Genomic DNA, 23,183 nt, shown 5'->3' on the forward strand with positions numbered 1-23,183 from the left:
ATATCTTCATGTGACTTCTTTGACTACACAAATCTTCAAACATCAATTCTATGAAATATATAAATATAAAAAGTCAATGTTAGTGTAGTTAATTAGGCAGCAAAATAAGGAAAACAATAACTACACTAGCTTAAATTTAACATGTAGAATTCAATGACAGTGATTACATTATGCTTAAGATTATTGATCAGACACACCAAAATGTATGAAAAATTAATCATATTACGTAAGTCAATAAATTTAACACTGGAAATCTTCATGTCTCATTAAGAAGTGCCTGTTTGTGTTAATTTGCAATTCTGGACATTCCAGATTAAATGTGTTAATTGACTAGTAAGTAATAAAATTACTACCAGTTTTTGAGAGCTATTTGCCAGGCACTATAATAGCATTTTTCATGTTATTACTTAATTTAATTCTCATAACCCTAGAAAACAGGTAATATTATTTCCCCAATTTTAGATGAGAAAACTAAAACTAGAGGTTTACAAACTTCCCTAAAGTCACATAATTAGTTACTAAGTAGCATCACTGGTCTTACTTTATAGCTTACATACCCTTAAGTATTATGTTATACTTCATCGTAAATGTAGTTTTTTAAAAAAAACTACATCAGATTATTTGAGTTTAACATTGCTCAACTAAATACAAATATAACTAAATACTCGCTATTCAACTGAGAGTAAAATAGTACCTACTTTTAAGACCAAAATTATTCCCTCAAGATACCTGTATTTAGTAATCTCATTTCAATTGTATTTTCTAGAAATTCAAATATGTTAAACCTTGAATATGCAAAAGGACAGTTAGTATCTCCACTAGAGTATGGAAGAATTAGCCCACAGTGTAAAATAAATACCCAAAATCTTTCCTGGTATTCAAAACCACAGGTACTATATCCAGCGTTCCATGTAAGGTTAAACAACAACAACAACTAACTGCTTTAGGATATTATTAAAATAAATCTAATGTCCGAAATATAATTTATGATGTTGAGAAATGCTATAAGGGTTTTTTTTCTAAATTCAACAGAAAATTATAAAAACCACTGAGGCCATAACCACCTTAGGTTCTATGTTGGCTCTCTTTAGAAAAAAGAACATATAAAACGCATATATAAATATTTGTGTTTGTGTATGTTAGTCATATAAATACTACTTCAACTTATCCAAAGATGTGATCCAAGCCTCTTTTCTTACTTTCCGTCTTTCAGGTCCACCGAATGCAATATGCCTTGCTTCTTCCACAGTCTCACAAACAAGACCATTTCCACACACAAACTGAATCACTTTCTTCAGCTGAGGAAACTGAGTCTTTATGACATCAATCACCATTTTACAGCCTTTAAGCTCCCTTAATCTTTCGTTGATTGGCTTGATCTAAAGGGTTTTAAAATATTTAACATGTTAGATACGCTGAAATAAAAACCAAATGTTCATTATATTCTTTCTCACAAAACATGTATACGCATGACAGCAAAAGATTAACAGTATGTACCCAGCTGGGCATGATGCTCACGCCTGTAATCCCAGAATTTTGGGAAGCCGAGGTGGGCAGATCACTTGAGGTCAGGAGTTTGAGACCAGCCTGGCCAACATGGTGAAACCCTGCCTCTACTAAAAATACAGAAAAATTAGCCAGGCATGGTGGCACATGCCTGTAATCCCAGCTACTCAGGAGGCTGAGGCAGGAGACTTGCTTGAGCTTGGGAGTTGGTAGTTGTAGTGAGCTGAGATAGCACTACTGCACTCCAGCCTAGGCGACAGAGTGAGACTCCATCTCAAAAAAAAAAAAAACAAGACAAAAAACAAAACAAAACAAAAAAACAGTATGTAATTACACACCATAAAAGACTGATAAGAACATGATGAGGCCGGGCGCGGTGGCTCAAGCCTGTAATCCCAGCACTTTGGGAGGCCGAGACGGGCGGATCACGAGGTCAGGAGATCGAGACCATCCTGGCTAACACAGTGAAACCCCGTCTCTACTAAAAAAAAAAATACAAAAACTAGCCGGGCAAGGTGGCAGGTGCCTGTAGGAGAATGGCGTAAACCCAGGAGGCGGAGCTGGCAGTGAGCCGAGATCCAGCCACTGCACTCCAGCCTGGGCGACAGAGCGAGACTCCATCTCAAAAAAAAAAAAGAACATGATGAACTACATCCCACCATGAATTTTGGTAATATTTTTTAAAAACAAAAACTTCATCAAAAGCCAGAAGACGTAATTTCCAGTTTCAACTCTGTCACTAACTAGTCAGGATAAAACAATGCATAGGAAGTGTTCCACAAGACACTTTCAAAATCATAAAATCTAGTGGAAAATAATGCCCATTTAGGTATGTGTCAAGAGAGCAGCAAAACACTATGGAATTTTAAAAAACCGCTTTTGGGCCAGGCGTGTAGCTTACGCCTGTAATCGCAGCACTTTGGGAGGCTGAGGCAGGTGGATCACCTGAGCTCAGGAGTTCAAGACCAGCCCAGCCAACATGGTAAAATCCTGCCTCTACTAAAAACACAAAAATTAACTGGGTGTGGTGGCAGGCGCCTGTAATCCCAGCTACTCAGGAGGCTGAGACAGGAGAATTGCTTGAACCCGGGAGGTAGAGGTTGCAGTGATCAAAGATTGCGCCATTACACTCTAGACTGGGCAACAAAGAGTGAGACTCTGTCTCAAAAAACAAAACAAAACAAAACAAAACAAAAAAACACAAAACACTTGCGACTTAAATGATCAGGAAAGCCTTCAGACCTTCTTAGTCATGACTTTTAGGTTGGGTTTACAACAGATCACAAAACTGTCTACAATGTATTACCAAAATCCAGCAAGTATGATCTCACTTTTTAATAAAACAAACAAAACAAAGAAGAAAACGTATATACAACCAAAATGTGTGTGTGTGCGTGTGTGTATATACACTTGGGAATATATAGTTATATAAATTGAGTGTATGGAAGCAATCTAAAGTTGTTACTATTAAGGAATCAGGCATTATGAAGGGGTAGGAGTATTCCCTTTATATTTGATACACTTCTGTATAAGATTTTTTAAAAAATGAGTTTGTATTGAAAAGAATCTCAAGTGAGAAATAAGTAAAACAGGATTCTAACAGGCAGATGAGTTGGGGTAAAGAATTTCAGTGAGCAGAAGGGAACAACAGTGTGGAGGTCTGGACCATGAGTAGCACCAGCCAGTATTTGCTGAGCCCCTCCTCTGTGCAGATCTTATGCCAAGTGCTTTACATGTAACAACTCCTTGTAGTAATCCAATAAGGTAAGAACTAATTCTTCCATGTCCACACATGGAAAACTGATACTCAGAAAAATTAAGAATAGGCCAGGCGCGGTGGCTCACACCTGTAATCAAAGCACTTTGGGAGGCTGAGGCGGGTGGATCACCTGAGGTCGGGACCAGCCTGACCAACATGCAGAAACCCCGCCTCTACTAAAAATACAAAAAAAAAAAAGAAAAAGCCGGGTGTGGTGGCACATACCTGTAATCCCAGCTACCCGGGAGGCTGAGGCAGGAGAATTGCTTGAACCCAGGAGGCAGAGGCTGCAGTGAACCAAGATCACACCACTGCACTCCAGATTGGGCGAAAGAGCAAGTCTCCGTCTCAAAAAAAAAAAAAAAAAAAGAAAGAAAGAAAAAAGAAAAATTAAGAATAAATTAGTAAGAGCTAATTAGAAGTAGGGCTGAGATTCAAACTCAGAGCAGTCTAGCTCTAAGGCATGTGCTTTTAACTACTATGAAGACTGCCTGCAATTCAGGGTCTTGACTGGTGAACCAAAGAGAACATTTTCTTGAGTAGTCAATGAATAATCACTGAAGGATATCAATCATGATATGACAGAGTTCCTGCTTCACGAATTTAGACTCAGGATATGTCAAGGTATCTCAACACATACCTCAAGGCTCAAAATTTAGCCTCTTCCACAAAGAGCTAACACACTGGGTCAAATATTTACAATTAAGACTGAATTGGCATTTCACCAACAGACCATACATCTTATCCATTTCCTATACTTTGCTATATAGGACAAAATACATTGCTGGCTAATAGGTAGAGTGGTGCACTGCTAGTGCAATGAAATCAAAGGTAGAATTCTGTAAAAACTAGATAAGGAAGAAATGATACGATGTCAAGAAAGAGAATAGCCAGTTGATATTATTCTTTGCTTGCCAATATATTTAACACCAGCTATTTAAATGATTGCCTAACTGACATACAAGCTACAATTTTTTTCAATCACTATCATAGTTTTAGGCAATAAGATCATTCTTTAAAAGACAAGATTTTTATCACTATAAATACCAGGCATTACAAAGTTCTTACATCAAGGTAATCTAGAGCGAGGAATGTCTCAGGTTCAGCTCTTTCCTCTTTCAGAAATCGAATACAATCTTTTGCTACCTTTTCAGAGGCTACAACAATGGCAATAATGTACCGGCCAAAAAGTTTAGTAACAGCCAGCTGGTATTTCTTATGAATAGGATGACACAGGTCAAGTAGTCTTCCAAACTTAGCAGGTTTTGAAAAAGGAGAGAAAAATAGATATATTAGACTGAAATATATAATTCATTGTTTTCTAATGTAACAAAGTAGCACAGACAAAAACTAATTTTACAAAATTACATACATCATAATTAATAGAGTTTTATTCAAACAGACCTAAGTTTCATTATGCAATGTCCATCTAGCTATGTAACACTTCATTTAAAAAAAGAGTAATAGTGACTAGCCTTACCAAAATATTAAAATAGTTTCTAAAACTACATGATTAAATACTAATTTATTGCCTTATCTATTAAACAAGAATCTATAAGGGACCTGCTATTGCAGGTACTGAGCTAGGCGTTGGATAAAACATTAATGAACAAAGTAGATACCTTCTGACCTCACAGAATTTTCACTCTAGTGAGGAAGATATAAATAATCAATAATCACACGTATGTACAAAATGGAGCTAGACACTGACAAAGTAGAGAGTGCTCTGAGAATATTTAACAGGGACCAGGTTGGCATAAGAAGTCTAGGAAGGATTTCCAGCTGGGCGCGGTGGCTCACACCTGTAATACCAGTACTTTAGGAGGCTGAGGCAAGCAGCTCATGGGGTCAAGAGATCGGGACCATCCTGGTCAATGTGGTGAAACCCTGCCTCTACTACAAATACAAAAATTAGTTGCGCGTGGTGGTGCGCGCCTGTAGTTCCAGCTGCTCGGGAGGCTGAGGCAGGAGAATCACTTGAACCCAGGAGGCGGAGGTTGTGGTGAGCCGAGATCACGCCACTGCCTCCAGCCTGGCAACAGAGCAAGACTCTATCTCAAAAATAAATAAATAAAAAAGAAAAAAGAAAAGTCGAGGAAGGATTTCCATGAAGTGTTACTTGATCTGAGACCTGAAGAATGGTCAAGAATGTATTAGATTGAAGTTCAAAAACTTAACTAGAAAATGTCTGGATGTCAAGCATCATGTATCAGTGGTCTCTAGAATATCTGAAGGTTTAATTTTCTGTCTTTGGACTCCTTCCTCCATTTGTTAGGTTCTACTTCAAGAATACCATTTTCCTGTGATAAAACATCACTGTCTTTGCTCTGTTTAAATATCTTTGACTTTTTCTTCTCCATTAATTTGTGATTATCTCAAGCCTTTCTTCAGGGTCAATAATTTGATTTTCAGTTGCGTAATCTATTAATATTTGCTACTTTTTTTTGTTTTTTTTTAAAGAGATGAGGTCTTGCTATGTTGCCCAGGATGGTCTCAAACTCCTAGGTTCAAGCTATCCTCCTGCCTCAGCCTCCGAGTAGCTGAAACTAGGTGCACACCATCACGCCTGGCAGCTACTTCTAATTTATTAACATTTCCTGCTATTAATGCTTCTAATTTGTTAATTTGTCTATGTTACTTATTACTTACATGCTAACTATAATTATTCAGTAATAATGCCTATTCTTGATTTGTTTTCACAGCTTACATTTTCCTTTTTATCTTATTGTTTTACCTCATATTTGAATCTAGTTTCATAAATTCAATTTCTTATTAAATTGCCCATAGTGCAAAACATTTACAGGGGATTTTGTTCTGTAACCTTCTAGACTGGGCTCTTTAACTTCTAAATGTTTTTAAATAGTTTCTTCCTCTTTGTTATTATATGTACCTATAGCTGCCACAGTGATTTTTTTTCACTTTGCTTATGTTTAATGTGAGTAGCTCTGTTCAGATCTTTGATTTGCTATGGTAGATAATTTTCTTAATTCCTTTTCTCACAGAACTGAGACAATTACCACCTCTGAGCAACAGTTGATAGAGTAAGTATTTCCTATTCTGTTTGCTTTCTTGTAAGGGATTGGATGGTAGGGGCAAGTGAGAACTCACCTAAGACTTTTTAAGAACACACTTCATTTAAGTACCTGAATTGTCTCTCATTGGAGTTTTTAATTAATATCCCATACCAAGTTCTTCTACCTTGAGGGAGGAGGACAAATCCCATCTAGAAAACAGGGCTTCAAAATGGCCTCCCAATTTTAAAGCCCTAGTGAGACCTAGGGTCTTCACTCTCATTAGAGAGCATATAAGCTTCACGTTCCCCAATTCACCAGTGTTTTTTTGTTGTTTTTTTGTTTTGTTTTGTTTTTTGTTTTTTTGAAACAGAGTCTCACTCTGTCACCCAGGCTGGAGCACAATGGTGCAATCTCAGCTCACTGCAACCTCTGCCTCCCGGGTTCAAGCAATTCTCCTGCCTCAGCCTCCCAAGTAGCTGGGATTACAGGCGTGCACCACCACACTCCGCTAAATTTTTTGTATTTTTAGTAGAGACAGTGTCTCACCATGTTGGCCAGGCTGGTTTCAAACCCCTGACCTCAAGTGATCCATCCACTTTGGCCTCCCAAAGTGCTGGGATTATAGGAACCCAGTTCACTAGTTTTTAAATCTAACTCTCTCCAGTTAGAAGAGGAAAAGGAAACAAATACATGTGAGTTTGCTTCTTGCTAGATCAAGGAATACTAGGTGAGAATTCTCAGGAATTAGTCAATTCATCAGTTCAGCTTCTGTGGAGTTGAGAAAAAGCAATGCTATACTTCAATATTTTTTTTAAAATCCTAGATTATCACCATTTTCTAAAGTTTATGGCATCAGGTAGATTTTTTTTTTAATTAGTTGTGTGTGTGTGTGTGTGTATGTGTATGTGTGTGTGTGTTTTACTAGCTTTTGTCATTTGGATAGGAATTGGGGGATCCAGATTTTGTGACCTAGACTTACTCCTGCATTATTATCTGGAAGTCAAAACCAACATTTAAGAGTCACAAAGTCAAAACAGACACTATAAAGGAGATGAAGATGGGTGGCCAGAGAGATAGGAGGAAAACCATGGAAGTGTGGATATGGAGGCCAATGGTAGATGTTTCCTTTTTTTGGGAGACAGTCTCACTCTGTCACCCAGGCTGGAGTGCAATGGTGTGATCTCAGCTCACTGCAACCTCTGCCTCCTGTGTTCAAGCGGTTCTCCTGCCTCACCCTCCAGAGTAGCTGGTATTACAGGCGGCTGCCACAAAGTGCGGCTACTTTTTGCATTTTTAGTAGAGACAGGGTTTCACCATGTTGGCCAGGCTGGTTTCAAACTCCTGACCTTAGCTGATCCACCTGCCTCAGCCTCTCAGAGTACTGGGATTACAGACATGAGCCACTGCCCTGGTCAGTAGGTGTTTCAAAATAGAGCAGTGGTTACTAGTTTCAAATGCTGAAAATAGGCCATATCATAAAATAAGGACTGCACAGTATACACTGATGTTAGTGACAAGAGGGTCAGATGCCACCTCAATACAAAAGGAAATAATCTTGTGATGCTGACACCCCAAGCAACAAGTGATACTGTATTTTGGCTAATGAAATACACTAGCAATACCGGATGCACAGTCATACTCAGAGAATAAAAATATGCCCATCATGTCTGCTGAAAAAATATTTCAAAAACAAATAAAATCATGAAAAACATGAGGTTCAAGGCTATGTGTCTGGGGGGCTCAGGTTACTTCACAGCATCTAAGTCCTTTTGGGGATACTGGCCACAATTTGAACTTTCTGAGTACTACGTTCATGTCATGCTTCTCCCCAATAATTACCTACCTACAGCTACTACCGGAAGTTTTACCCTAATCATTTACTGTTACATTTTAAATATAAAGAGTCAAACCCAAAATTTAAAGATGTCTAAAATAATATTGCTTTGTAATAATGGTAATATTTCTAATCCCAAATGAGAAGATACTGTTGTAAGCAAACAGCAAAGCTTAGTTTTTTTGTTTAAATTAACTATTCATTCTCATTACCACAGAATCTGGGTACAGTCTTTTAAGATGTTCCAGAACCTCTGCTCTCTTTTGCTGACGTTTTCCCTCATGGGTATCAATCCCAGCATTCTGCAATTCACTTCTAATAAGATTCAATTCTTCATTAACTTCAGATATTCTTGATTTTGTTTTTTCAATTTCATCCACTAGGGTTTCCTCTTGCTGTTTTTTCTCTTTCAAGCAATCCCTACAAAATAACAACAAATTATATAGCAAAATGATAAACCAAAATTTAGGAATTACCAGGTACAACATACTCTTGTCTGTCATTGCAGGGGAATAGAGCAGTGCTCTATCAATTTTTAAAGGGTAAAAAATGCAATAAACCTGACACCAAACATGGGCAAAAAAGATTTTGCTCATTCTTCGTTGATTTGAAAATTGTGGCTGGGCCAGGTGGCTCACTCCTGTAATCTCAGTACTTTGAGAGGCTGAGTGGGTGGATGGCTTGAGTCCAGGAATTTGAGACCAGCCTGGCAACATGGCAAAACCCTGTCTCTACAAAATACAAAAAAATTAGCCAGGTGTGGTGGAACACACCTGTAGTACCAGCTATTCAGGGGGCTGAGGCAGATGGATCACTTGAGCCTGGGGGTGGGTGTAAGTTGCAGTCAGCCATGATCACGCCACTGCACTCCAGTCTGGGCGAGAGTGAGACTCTGTCTCAAAAAAAAGAAAGAAATACATAAATAAGAAAGCTGGAAAGGGTGCAGTGGCTCACACCTGTAATCCCAGCACTTTGGGAGTCCAAAGAGGGTAGATTGCTTGAGTCCAGGAGTTCAAGACCAGCCTGGCCAACATGGTGAAACTCCATCTTTACCAGAAATACAAAAAATTAGCTGGGTGTGATGGCATGCGCCTGTAGTCTCAGCTACAGGCTGAGGTAGGAGAGTCATGTGAGCCCCGGAAGTTGAGGCTACAGTGAACCATGATTGTGCCACTGCACTCCAGCCTGGGCGATGGGAGTGAGATCCTCTCTCAAAAAAAAAGAAAAGAAAACAGCTGCAAGAAATTTTTTTTTACTCTACCTACATGCATGTCTTTGTATACTCCTCTAACTTCTCTATTCGTTTTTTATGATCTTCTATTTGTTCTTTTATTTGTTTTAGATTTCCCTAAAAGAGGAAATGAAGTCTAAAATCAATTACAGCAATTCCAAACCAACAAAATTACATGCCTAGAACTTACTATAATATTATAAGCTGTTATAAATTTGAAAGATGTCAAATATAATTATATGAAAACATATCAAAGCAAATTACAGATCAGAGTTCAACTCCTGACTCTTACCATTTGCTAGATATTTGATCTCTAGCGATTTCTCTCTGTAACTTAAAACTTCAAGGAGATTATTTTCAAATATCTATATAGTTCTTATCCCTAACTAATTCACTCAACAAATATATTAGGTTGGTGCAAAAGTACTGCAACTACTTTTGCAACAACCTAAATATATTCACTGGCTACCACATGATAGGAACTAGAGGTACAGAAACAAGCAGGAAAGAGTCCCTGCCCTCAAAGAACTAATGCCTAGTAGGAGAAACAGACAATTAAATGAGTAATTATACAGTAGAGTGGTATTGTGTTATAATAATATAGGAACCTATAGGGCAACTAATAGGCTTGCGGGTGAGGATTTCACAAAAGTTTTGTTCTATTCACTTTATCATTAAATCCAACTGGAGACTACTACAAGTCTTTTCCACCTGTCTGCAACTACGTATATTCTTCTTACTGTTTTTTTGTATCCAAAAGACAACAGCAATTCAACCAACACTTATTGACATCTACTAAGTGCAAGGTTTACAATGGACACAATTAGAATCCTGCCTTTAATAAGCTTCCAGTCTAGTAGAGAGGTACCAATTAATTGTTTTTTTATGCAATCTGATAAAAGCCCTTAGATATAGATTAAAAATTGGCCCAGCACGGTGGCTCAGGCCTGTAATCCCAGCACTGTGCGAGGCTGAAGCAGGCGGATCACCTGAGGTCAGGAGTTCAAGACCAGTTTGACCAACATGGAGAAACCCCGTCTTTACTAAAAATACAAAATTAGCCGGGCATGTTGGCGCATGCCTGTAATCCCAGCTACTCAGGAGGCTGAGACAGGAGAATCGCTTGAACCTGGGAGGTAGAGGTTGTAGTGAGCTGAGATGGCGTCATTGCACTCTAGTCTAGGCAACAAGACCGAAACTCCATATCAAATAATAATAATATTAATAGGTAGTTACATGAGGAAGAAATTATTTTTGGCTTTTTTAGGAGCTGGGATACAAAGAAAAGGAGGGACAGGGAAGGCTTTGCAGTGTTGGTAACTCTAGATTTTAACACGTAAAGATAAATAGATTATTCCAAGAAGAAATTAGCATGCACAAAGTCAAAAATGTGCAATGTGTATTTTCATAAATCAGCATATAATTTTATAACATATCAATTATACAAATGTTTTAAAAGTAATTCCTGCTATGTTACCACCTTTGTTTTTCTCCTTGCACAAAATACCCTCTTCTACTCACAGAACTATCATAGATTATGCCTTTTATATTTGTATCTTCATCTGCCAAATCATGAAATAAATGAAATGAGGCAGTATAGTATAAGGTTAAGGAGATTCATTCTGGAGACAGGTACAATAAGGAAATAAAATTTCATTAAGATTAATTCTAAATCATTACTGTACAACCCAAGATACCTGAACTTCTCCATGCCTCCTCTTTTCAAACGCCAGTCTTTCTTCGTCTGTCTTCTGTTCCCATTGCAGTTTTTCCAGTTGTTGAGTCATCGTAGCTACTTTCTTTCTTACTTGTTCCTTAAGTTCTTTATAACGATCCAGCTGCATAAACAGTATTGAAAAATTGCTAAGTCACCTTAATAATCATGACAGCAAATTCTTTGTATGAAATCCTGTACTAGAAGATAATTAATCTTCCCAAAAGCTTTATATAAATTAAATCATAATCGACCACCTGCCCAGGGAAAATAATGTGAGCATGAAAGCTTCCTTTTAAAAAACTATTTATTATTTATTTATATTTGAAACTGTTATTTATTTTTATTTTGCTCTGTTGCCCAGGCTGGAGTACAGTGGCACAATCATAGCTCACGGCAGCCTTGGCCTCCTGGACTCAAGTGTTTATCTTATTATTCATAAGATAATTATTTTTTTCTCTCATAAACACCTAAAAGATACATGTGGCTTTGAGGAGACATGATCACTTAATTGACAAGAAGGAAACTAATTACTTAAGGTGCTTTAAAATGTTCAGTGATGAATTAATCGCTAACTTATTATACAAGATTTAATTATAATCAGTAGACGGCAAAAACACGTAATTGACAACCACATTTTTATCATTTATCTTTTATCAATTTCATGATAATCTTTTTTTTTTTTTTTTTGAGACGGAGTCTTGCTCTGTCGCCCAGGCTGGAGTGCAGTGGCACGATCTTGGCTCACTGCAAGCTCCACCTCCTGGGTTCACGCCATTCTCCTGCCTCAGCCTCCTGAGTAGCTGGGACTACAGGCGCCCGCCACCGCACCTGGCTAATTTTTTGTATTTTTAGTAGAGACGGGGTTTCACCGTGGTCTCGATCTCCTGACCTCGTGATCCGCCCGCCTCGGCCTCCCAAAGTGCTGGGATTACAGGCGTGAGCCACCGCGCCCGGCCTGATAATCTTATATCACAATTATATACAAAAATAATTATGACTATGGAAGTAGAAAAAATACATCATTTACTCTGGATTCTCCTTTCTCTTTTAAGATTTTTGGACGGAGACCTTAGTATAGAGGTTTTCATTGCTTTATTTTAAACAGCCTTTTAGGCCAGGCACAGTGGATCATGCCTGTAATCCCAGCACTTTGGGAAGCTGAGGCAAGAGGATCACTTGAGCCCAGGAGTTCAAGACCAGCCTGGGCAACACAGTGTGACCTCATCTCTACAAAAACTTTAAACATTAGCCAGGTGTGGTAGCATGCGCCTGTAGACAGGAGGATAGACTAAGCCCAGGAGTGACACTGTAGTGAACTATGAATGATAGCAGCAGGAGGCAGACAAATCCTAGGCAGACAGGGGTGGGCCCCCAGTGAAACTCAACCTTCAAGACAAAGACAGTTTAAAGCCTAGCTACAAGTCCTAGGTAAATCCCCAGACAAGATTGAGAACCTCTCTTCCTGTTTGGTGTGCTTACCTCTGATTGATCGCTACCCGTCACCTATTTTACATACACCTACCCTTCCCTAATTGGCTTTTCACACTGTTGTACCCACTTTAGAGTGGTGCCTTTATTTTAGCCTTTTTCTGCATACTCACAAACCAGTCAGCACACATTCCCCCATTGTGAGTCTATAAAAGCCCCAGATCCAGCTACACTGGGGGAGAAACCACCTGACTTCAGGTAGTGGACGACCTCTTGCATCCCCTCTCTGCTGAGAGCTGTTTCATTACTCAATAAAATTCTTCTTTGCCTTCCTCACTCTTTGATCGCCAGTGTAGCCTCATTCTTCTTAGACACAGGACAAGTACTCAGGACCCACTGAACGTGGGTACAGAGAAGGCTGAAACACTGTGGCCTTCCGCCCTCTGCTGGCAGAGGGCAGCTGCCCCACATGACAGGAAGCAGTGGCGGGGCTGAGTCAGCCCTGGAGCTGAGGGCCAGAGTGGGCCAAGAGGCTGACAGAGCTGTTAACACGCAACCATCCTTCAGGCTGCAGACAGGACTAAAGAGCTGTACACTGTAACAACTCCTCTGGGGCTTTGGGGTCATGAGCACCCTTGCCTGGGTGCCACTGTGTTCCCCTCATCTGGACGCCAGAGCCCACTGTGGAAGTGGCTTGCGACACGCCTGGTCCAGCTCCAAGCACCGCATGGAGCCTGCTTCCTTGCTGGTACTTGGAACAGCTGGCTGGAAACTAAACTTGCTTGCTCACACACCCTCTTCTGCTAGGGGCTGAGTGAACGGTCGTGGCAGCTGTGGGATTCGCACCAGAGTGCAGGCTAGGTGCAGCCTGGCAAGCTGAGTGGATGGGGTGTCTCCTGCAGTGAATGTGGGACCAAGCAAGGCCTAGAAGCAAGGCCTGGGCAAAGGTGTCGCCAACTGAGGGTCTCTGGCTGACAAAGTGACTGAGAAATATCCTGCATCGGCCAGGCATGGTGGCTCATGCCTGTAATCCCCGCACTTTGGGAGGCTGAGGCGGGTGGATCACCTGAGGTCGGGAGTTTGAGACCAGCCTGACCAACATGGAGAAACCCTGTCTCTACTAAAAATACAAAATTAGCCAGGCATGGTGGCGCATGCCTGTAATCCCAGCTACTCAGGAGGCTGACGCAGGAGAATCACTTGAACCCAGAAGGCGGAGGTTGCAGTGAGCCAAGACCACACCATTGCACTCCAACGTGGGCAACAAGAGTGAAACTCCGTCTCAAAAACAAACCAAAAAAATCCTGCATCATGATCATGCCACTGCACTCCAGCCTGAGTGACAGAGCGAGACCCTATCTCTACAAAACTAAAATTAAAAATAAATAAATTTAGATTCTGTATACAGGCTGAAAAATTTAAATCCCCACAATTTACACTGAGGATAATCTATTAAAATATCAGAGAGGTCATCTTTTAAATTTTTTTTCTAATTCAAAGAAGCTGAAATAATAGAAACATAAGATTTCCCCTAAGTTGACCTTTTTTACCTGACTGGCTTCCAGTTCAATGTCTCGCCCTTTACGTAAAATTTCTTCCTCAATCTGTTTTTCGAAACTTCTCCATGCACCATCTAAATCAGCCAGCTCTGTCTCCAGGGCTTTTATATCATCTTCCTGTTTAGAACATTGTTTTTCGCTGTCCTTTATTGATTTCTTAGCCACATCTAATTTCTTAAGGTGGTGAGAAGTGTTTTCTTTGGCTTTAATGTACTGAGGCCTCTTCTGATTTAAAAGGGTTTCAAGTGACCTGAAAAGGGAAAAACATTTGCTTTAAAGAAAATTTCATTTCTTTAATATATAAAGGGAAGAAGTTGTTTTGATCAAACCACTTTAAAAAAGAAATCCTGAAATCAACTTTCAGAGACTGTAAGCAGATCAGTGGTTGCCAAAGGTTGAGCAAGCTCAGTGGGAGGGTTGAATAAAGCACAGGATCACTTTTGAGAGTGGTACTGTAGTGGTAGACACTTGACACTATGAATTTGCCAAAACCTATATTACTTTACAGCACGAAGAATGAACCTTAATGTAAGCAAATTAAAAAATAATCACTCAGGAGGCTAAGGGATCCTAGATGGAATGTAGAATGCAATAAAAGAATCTAACTTTATTACAAATGTAGAAACAACCTTACTGAAGTGGTGGAAGGAAAACATGCTGACCAAATTCTAGAAATGACTGGAGTCTGTAAGACTAAAAACAAAAGAACTGTACATAAGTACTTGGTAACATATAGTTACAAAGATGCTTTCCAAGGGGTACGGGTTAACAATTCTGACACTATTACACATGATTACTGGAACTGCACAATTAAGCAAATGGATGGCAGATGGTAGAAGCCAGATTTCCCATTGTTGAAATGGGAGGTTATAGATAAGCAAGAGAAGGCTAGAATGATTAATGTGGTAATGGCTTAGATTTGGGAGATATCAATATGAACTCATGTTTAGCTTAATATAGATGGTCACATATGAAAATATTTATAGCTATGTGTATAAATAGTATACACACGTATTTCCTAGCTCCAACAGCTGAGAAAGCCTAGAAGCAAGGACACTCCAGTAACAAGGAACACACCTACCACCTAGATGTTGGTTCCCAATACTATTCTCCAATAAAAGGAACCAGGGTTCCTTGGAGAGCCTGGGGCAGGCTCACACAAGCTGGGGCAAGCTGATGCTTGGACTGCCTTATACAAGATGACACTAGAAGATACTCATCTTCTAGAAAGTAAGGAAGAGCTCCAAAAAAAATTACAATAATGAGAATATTTCAAAGGGACACAGGAACCAACTCAAAGAGTTCTCAGTGGCCACAGCAGGAACAATCTAAGCAACAAAATCAACAATGTAATATTGGATTATAACTCCAAGTGTAAAATATCCATAAATCTATACTGATGTAAATAACATTAATTTAATTTTAAAATAAGTAAGTAGAGACAAATCTGTGCAGAATTCCAAATAAATCATGTAGATACTTTGCCCTCAAGGTAAAACATAACTCTCCCTACTCCTTAAGTGTGGGCTATGCATAGTGACTTCCTCTCAAAGATTACAGTATGAAAAGGGAGAAAAACTTATAGTGGAGAAACATGACAAACACTACTTCAGTCAGGTGATCAAGGTCAACATCAACAGTGATACCATGTTGATATGACATATGATATACTATATGATAAATGTCATGTGACATACATAATACACTGACACTCTAATAGAAGGTAACGCGAATGACATTTTACTTCTGTGGTCTTCCTCCCCACAGTCTGTATCTTCAGTCTAATTATGAGAAAACCATCAGACAAATTCCAGTTGAAAGATGTTCTACAAAAAAACTGACCAATATTCCTCAAAATTGTCAAGCTCATCAAAAACAAGAACTGTCACAGCTAAAAGGTGCCTAAGGAGACATATAACTAAATGTAATATGGTATTTTGGATCATAAAAAGGACATTAGGCAAAAACTGAGAAAATATGTATAAAGTATGGACTTTAGTTAATGTATCAATATTAGTTTATTAATTGACAATGTATCATAATAATGTAAGATGTTAATAACAGCAGAAACTGAGTGCTGGGAATATGGGACTGATACAGGAGCAAAAAATAAATTATTTAAGCAGATAGTGAAGGTTAAGAGAGTTCTCAGCAGAGCTTCCCTTTTAACAAAAAGCAGCCCCCAAATCATTTCTTTTATAACAAAGAGGAGCCTGAAAAGTCAAGCTACAAACATACATAAGCAAGCTGGAAGCTTGTACGAGTGAATACCAGCAGCTGAGCCAACAGAAAAGGGCTACCCAGAAGCCAGCTAAGTTCAACATGAAGGCTCCATCTTCCCTTTTCTTTGTCACCATGTGTACAGTAGAAAAGCTGGCAACATGGTATCAGCCAGGTACAGAATCTGCATAATAAAAAATTAGGGTGGGTGGCCAGCTTCTTTGTGTGCTATGCAAATGGCACACCTAGTCCTAACCAGTTCTTCACGTGCTCTGCAAATGACATACCTGGTGTGAGCAATCCTTCATGCCCTAAATCAGACACCACCTCCTCAAGCTCATCTACAAAACCTCCTGTACTTCGCTGTGGACCAGAAGACCCGATCGGGAGCCCCTCTCTCTGCATGAAAGAAAGCTTTTCTCTTTCTTTCACCTATTAAACCTCCACTCTTAACCTCACTCCTTGTGTGTCTGCATCCTTGATTTCCTTCGTGTGAGGCAATGAACTTCGGGTATTACCCCAAACAACACCACTTCAGGACCATTCTATACTATTTTTTCTTTTCCTTGAGATGGAGTCTCACTCTGTCACCCAGACTGGAGTGCAGTAGTGCAATCTCAGCTTACTGCAAGCTCCACCTCCTGGGTTCATGCCATTCTCCTGCCTCAGCCTCCCAAGTAGCTAGGAGTACAGGCGCCTGCCACCATGCCCAGCTAATTTTTTGTATTTTTAGTAGAGATGAGGTTTCACCATGTTAGCCAGGATGGTCTCGATCTCCTGACCTTGTGATCCACCCGCCTCGGCCCCCCAAAGTGCTGGGATTACAGGCGTGGGCCACCGCTCCTGGCCTATACTATCTTTATAATTTTTCAGTATGTCTAAAAATATTCCAAAGTAAAAAGCTTATTTTTAAAAATCAATTTTCAAAGTGTCACTTATATTATTTCCTCTATCAATCTACATATAACCCAACTGTTAATATTGACTTTTAAAAACTCACTTTAGCCGGGCGCAGTGGCTCAAGCCTGTAATCCCAGCACTTTGGGAGGCCGAGACGGGCGGATCACGAGGTCAGGAGATCGAGACCATCCTGGCTAACACGGTGAAACCCCGTCTCTACTAAAAAAAAAAATACAAAAAACTAGCCGGGCATGGTGGCGGGCGCCTGTAGTCCCAGCTACTCAGGAGGCTGAAGCAGGAGAATGACGTAAACCCGGGAGGCGGAGCTTGCAGTGAGCTGAGATCCGGCCACTGCACTCCAGCCTGGGCGACAGAGCGAGACTCTGTCTCAAAAAAATAAATAAATAAATAAAATAAAATAAAAAAATAAAAACTCACTTTAATTCTTTTTCTGTTTGTTGTAGTTGTCTAGTTAGAATTCCATGTTCCTTTTTCTTGGCTTTAACTATGTTTTCATGATGAGACAAAGACTCTCTTGTGACACTCAAATCCCTTTTCACATGCTCTAACTTAGTGTTCAAGAAATCAATCTTTTTCTCATTATGGTATAGTTGAAAAAGCTGCAGTTGTATCTTGTTCATTTTCAGTTCTTCAAGGAGACTCTGGTAACGTTCTGCCTATAAAAGAGTATAATTCGACAGCAGTTAAAAGGGAGTATATTTAAGTTGGCCTTTCATAAACTCAACTATTGTACCAACAAATTAACTAACGAATTTTTATTTGTCATTAGGACATAATATCCTTGCCAAAAGTAGCATAATTTGGCGAGGGTTTCTGAATATACTTTTTAAATAACCCAATAAACCAGTAAATGATGTTGTGTTCTTGTGCTCAGTGGTATGATGATAAGAACAATGAAGTGGCGTGCATTCACCTGGGTCCCTTTTGTCTGTACCTGTGAGCTTGACAACTCAATCAGTATTTCTGGCATCAGCTTCCTCCTTTGTAAACTGAAAGAAGAGTGTGATATGACTAATAAAGTGCTAGCAACTTTAAATTCAGTGACTCCAGGAAAAATTCCTACTACAGGAAGTAGTTTTTCCACTGATAAAACAGGACTCTTACAATGCTAAATTATATGTGAAAAATAATAATTTCCTTAACATCTGTGCTATTAAAGAAATAAAGGAACAGATTACCTCAAGAGGAGCTCCTAATCAATACTGGAAGTATTTCAAGTAACAGGCTATCTGCTAGGATGTTGTAAAAAAACAATTAGGAAGTTGTTTTGTTCTAACTGTCCTTAAAATGTTTAAATTCTGCAATTCAGTATATTGTGATTACTACAGTCTGACTTCCACTGCTGCCACTCCTTTCCACTAACAAAACCAAGGACATGTATACACACATTCGAAAATATGAAGACACAGAGAAACATCACTAATAAGAAACATCCACTTTTCATTTACTTCTTCAAATATGTATCGAGTACTATGTGCCAGGTGCTGGTCTATGCATTGGCAATACAGCAGAAAATAAGACAGACTATCCCTGATCTTGTTTGTTTGTTTGAGACAGAGTTTTGTTCTCTCACCCAGGCTGGAATGCAATGGCACAATCACAGCTCACTGTAGCCTCGACCTCCTGGGCCCAAGAGATCCTTCTGCGTCAGCCTCCTGAGTGGGTGGTCTCCTCCCTTACCACCACACCTGGCAAATGTTTTAATTCTTATTTTTGTAGAGATGAGGTCTCACTATGTTGCCCAGGCTAGTCTCGAACTCCTGGGCTCAAGGGATGCTCCCACCTTGGCCTCCCAAAGTACTGGGATTAAAGATGTGAGCCACCATACCCAGCCCAACCCTGCTCTCATGCAGTTTATATTCCAGTTATTCTAATGGGGAGAAGAGAGGAAGAAAAGTCAGAGAATAAACACGAGGACCAAACTCTGACCTTTTTTCTTCTCTTGCCCAAATTTCTATCCAAGGAGCCTGGGGAATCTGCTCTACAAAGTGTCATCAGAGAGTTTTTTTTTTTTTTTTTTTTTTTTTTTGAGACAGAGTCTCACTCTGTCACCTAGGCTAAAGTAGCACAGTGGTGCCATCTTGGCTCACTGCAACCTTTGCCTTTTCGGTTCAAGTGATTCTCCTGCCTCAGCCTCCTGAGTAGCTGGGATTACAGGCATGTGCCACCACGCCCGGCTAATTTTTCTATTTTCAGTAGAGATGAGGTTTCTCCATGTTGGCCAGGCTGGTCTGAAACTCCTGACCTCAAGTGATCCGCCCGCCTCCGTCTCCCAAAGTGTGGGAATTACAGGCGTGAGCCACCACGCTCGGCCAGAGGGGTTTTATTCAACCCTATATAATATAGCTTACTTTCCAACCTGATGCTGGCATAGTATCACATGACAGATAAGGAAAGAAATTAAAATATTTTAACTGCAAATATGTTTCTTTGCCGTATCTTGAAATAGCCCTGCAAAGTTGTCTCTTGTGGGGAAAAATCTACATTCTGTAGAGAATCCCCTTTCCCTTTTCCAAGCCTCTTTTCCTGAACCAGGAGACAATCAACTAAGAGTCCCATACCTTTTTAAGTCTGATAAGAAATATTTACAATCTATTCTCTCTGAAGCCTGCTACCTGGAGGCTTCATCTGCATAACAAGAACATTGGTCTCTACAATCCCTTATCTTAACCCAGACATTTCCTTTCTGTTGATTCCAGGTCTTTATATAAGACTCTTTCAACCAACTGCCAATAAGAAAATCTTTGAATCCACCTGGAAACCCCGCTCCCCCTCCTTTCCAGAATGAACCAATGTACATCTTTCAAGCATTGACTGATGTCTTATAGCCTCTAAAATGTATAAGATCTAGCTGTTCTCAGGATCTCCTTAGAGCTGTGTCACAGGCCATGGTCACTCATATTTGGCTCAGAATAAGTCTCTTCAAATATTTTACAGAGTTTGACTCTTTGTTGACAGACAAACAAATAATAAACAAGATAATTTTATACAGCAATAAATGCTACAAAAGAAACAAAATAGGGCAATGTGCTAGTACAAGGGAGAGGGTGCTAATTTAGATTGGAGGAATGAACAGTAAATGCCTACCTGAGAAAACGGCTTTTTAATAAAAACATGAATGAGAGACTACTAGGTATGCTAAATCAGGCATACAGCTATCTAGGCAGAGGAAATAGCAAAAGTCCCAGAATAGAAAGAAGTTTGTTGTGTTCAACACATAACAAAGGTCAATGTGGCAGCAAAGCACAGGAAGTTAAGGCTCAAGAGGTAAACAGGGACAAGACCAGTACGCTTTATAAGAGACGAGATTATCAGTGCGGTGAGAAGCACTGCACTGGAAGGTTTTATGCATGGAAAGTTAGGATCTGATTTGAGTTTCAAAAATACTACTTTAACTACAACCGAAGACAAGGTACTATATTAGGCATTGTGAAGCAGCCCAAGAAATGTACAGAGATACATTTGCATGTGATGTGGTCATGGCTGCCTAGGAGCTTCTCAAGACACTTTCAGGGAGTCCTTGAAAGCAAAATTATTTTCATAATAATACTAAAACTTTATTTGTCTGTTTCAATGTGTTGACACTTGCACTGACAGTGTGGATAAAATTGCTAGGCCTTAGCATAAGTAAGATTTAACACAGAAGTGTTTATGAGAATCCAGCTGTCTTTTATTAAGTTAGACATTAAGGAAATTATAAAAGTGGTAAAACAATGTCTACTGTTTCAGAAAATATAGTAATCTTTCATAAAAATGCTATTTATGTTAACATGTAATGAGTTTATTGCTATTTTTACAGGGATCATTGAAACAGTTTTTAAATTTCCAGTGTTAATTTCAAATACAATAAATATTAATAGATATAACACATATGAACAAAAACTCCTTGGGGTCCTCAATAATTTTTAAGAGCATAAGGGGTTCAATATCCAAACATCTGAGAGCCTTTGCTACATAAGACATAAACCCCTCAAGCTTGTTTTCAGTTGGGAAAATCAGACATTTTTCTAGTTCAGGCTGTCCTGCCTATTCAGAAAGAAAAACTCAAATAGTGGGAAATATATAAAAAAGTTTATCTTAATGAATATTGGGCTTTAATTGTCTTATACTACTAAATTAATCTTCTTGGTAACCCCAAGCCCATATCTAGTGATTCTAATATAGAAAATTTGGTATCCAATACTTACTGGTTACATCTTCATGACATCTTACCTCTTCCTTCTCTAATTTTGCATGTCTGCGCTCTGCCGCTACATTTTTTTTCTTATTAAAATTAAACTGTGCATCCTCGTCGGCTTTTTGTAACTTTCTTTTCTTTTCTTCGTATTCTCCTATAAGCTCTCCTGAAGTGCTGATTTCTTCAAAAAACTGTGTCCTTTCTTTGGGTTTCTTCAATGAAATCGACTCTACAGTTCCCTTTTAAAAACAGTAATGCACACCAACACATAAAATATAGTGATGTGTTTTCAAAATTCTGAATCAAATAAACTACTACAGCTACTTACCTGAAAAACTAAACAATTTTGTCCTTTGGCTATTATGCCTATCTTTTCTAACTCTGCAGTGTAAACAGAACGACTCACAAGATTATCATCAAAGTGAAATTCTGAGCATCCCCCTAAAATAAAAGAATAAAAAGCCTGTTAAAAAATATATAAATACCAGATATATCTCAAAATCCACTGAAAGTTTAATAAAATTACTTTTCTTATTGAAATGGTCAGTTATATAATAACATACACGGGAATAAATGCATTTAATGAGTCAACAAATATTAAGTGTCTATTACATGTCAAGGTCTATTTTACAGTGGCGAACAAAACACATGAAAGCCTCTGATCTGAGTCAGGATGTAAAAGGAAAATAAATCTCAGAACTCCCAACTCACGAAGCCAAAGGGAAAAGTTGAGCTGGAAACTAGGTCATGCAAACTTGCCTCCTATTTTGTTCCTAAATAAGGTAGCTATAAAGATTAAACAACAACAACAACAACAACAACAAAAACTGAATGCCTCCCTCACAATTTACCCACAGGGAAATTCCTTGTGGGCCCCAAGATCTTTACCCTAAAACAGTTCTATTGAATTTCAACCTGACAATATAAAATGACAGCTTATCTTCACGTGTACAGGACAAAGGACAGAACTCAAAGTCATCCCTCTGCTCATCTGAGACAAATGCAGATCTGATTGTCTCCTCTGCCCTATCTTTATCTTTTTTTTTCTGAGACAGGGTCTTGCTCTGTTGCCCAGGTTGGAGAGCAGTGGCGCAAACTTGGCTCACTGTATCCTAGACCTCCCAAACTCAAGTGATCTTCCCAACTTAGCCTCCTGAGTACTGGGACTACAGGCTCACGCTACCACACACAGCAAATTTTTTGTACAGACAGGGTCTCACGACGTTACCCAGGCTGGTCTCAAACTCCTGAGTTCAAGCAATCCGCCCACTGTGGCCTCCCAAAGTGCTGTGATAACAGGCGTGAGCCACCATGCCCAGCCTATATTATCTTATATAAAAATGCAGATTCACTGAGCTAGCATAAGGCATGAATGACTCTGCCTCTACCCCCATCACATGTGAACAACTGATCAAAGGCTCAAATAATTCAACTACTGGTCTCTTATCCATCCACACCTTTAAAAATAATTTCTTCCTCTTTCCCCAATCCTCGCCCTTTTCCTGTAAATACATATACACACACACAAATTCAAACATTTCACTCAAGTTGCTTTTTGGTGGTAGAAAAAACTGTCTATAAAAGCCAAAAATGTGCATACAATTTGTTCATAACTAAGAAAAACTGATAAACATAAAGAACCTCAAGAATAAATGTTAAGATTTCTCTGTCTTCAAGGTACTCCCTCCTTCATCTTAACTAAATATCCAGATTTTAAAATGTTATTTGACAGTAGGGGGATTTGAACTTATGTCTGTTAAGGAAACGCAAATATAATTGGAGAATTATGTGGCGAATCAAACAGGTTCTGTTACTTG

The 23,183-nt window shown here is 39.1% G+C and overlaps 1 protein-coding gene across 2 annotated transcripts in view; it reads right to left on the reverse strand.

The window, feature by feature from the left end:
- Nucleotides 1-23,183, reverse strand: part of SMC1B (structural maintenance of chromosomes 1B) — a 65,153-nt gene that overhangs the window by 37,007 nt on the left and 4,963 nt on the right. For both annotated transcript variants that reach the window (XM_023222256.2, XM_023222255.2), the window contains exons 3-11: nucleotides 21,695-21,807; nucleotides 21,402-21,605; nucleotides 17,607-17,845; nucleotides 14,040-14,298; nucleotides 11,042-11,182; nucleotides 9,379-9,461; nucleotides 8,326-8,533; nucleotides 4,334-4,519; nucleotides 1,200-1,379 (exon numbers count right to left, since the gene is read on the reverse strand). In XM_023222256.2, coding sequence (XP_023078024.1) covers nucleotides 1,200-1,379; nucleotides 4,334-4,519; nucleotides 8,326-8,533; nucleotides 9,379-9,461; nucleotides 11,042-11,182; nucleotides 14,040-14,298; nucleotides 17,607-17,845; nucleotides 21,402-21,605; nucleotides 21,695-21,807 — 1,613 coding nt within the window. The remainder of the gene's footprint in view (nucleotides 1-1,199; nucleotides 1,380-4,333; nucleotides 4,520-8,325; nucleotides 8,534-9,378; nucleotides 9,462-11,041; nucleotides 11,183-14,039; nucleotides 14,299-17,606; nucleotides 17,846-21,401; nucleotides 21,606-21,694; nucleotides 21,808-23,183) is intronic.

Source organism: Piliocolobus tephrosceles, chromosome 19 (assembly GCF_002776525.5).
Source record: "Piliocolobus tephrosceles isolate RC106 chromosome 19, ASM277652v3, whole genome shotgun sequence".
NCBI classification, from domain to species: Eukaryota; Metazoa; Chordata; class Mammalia; order Primates; family Cercopithecidae; genus Piliocolobus; species Piliocolobus tephrosceles.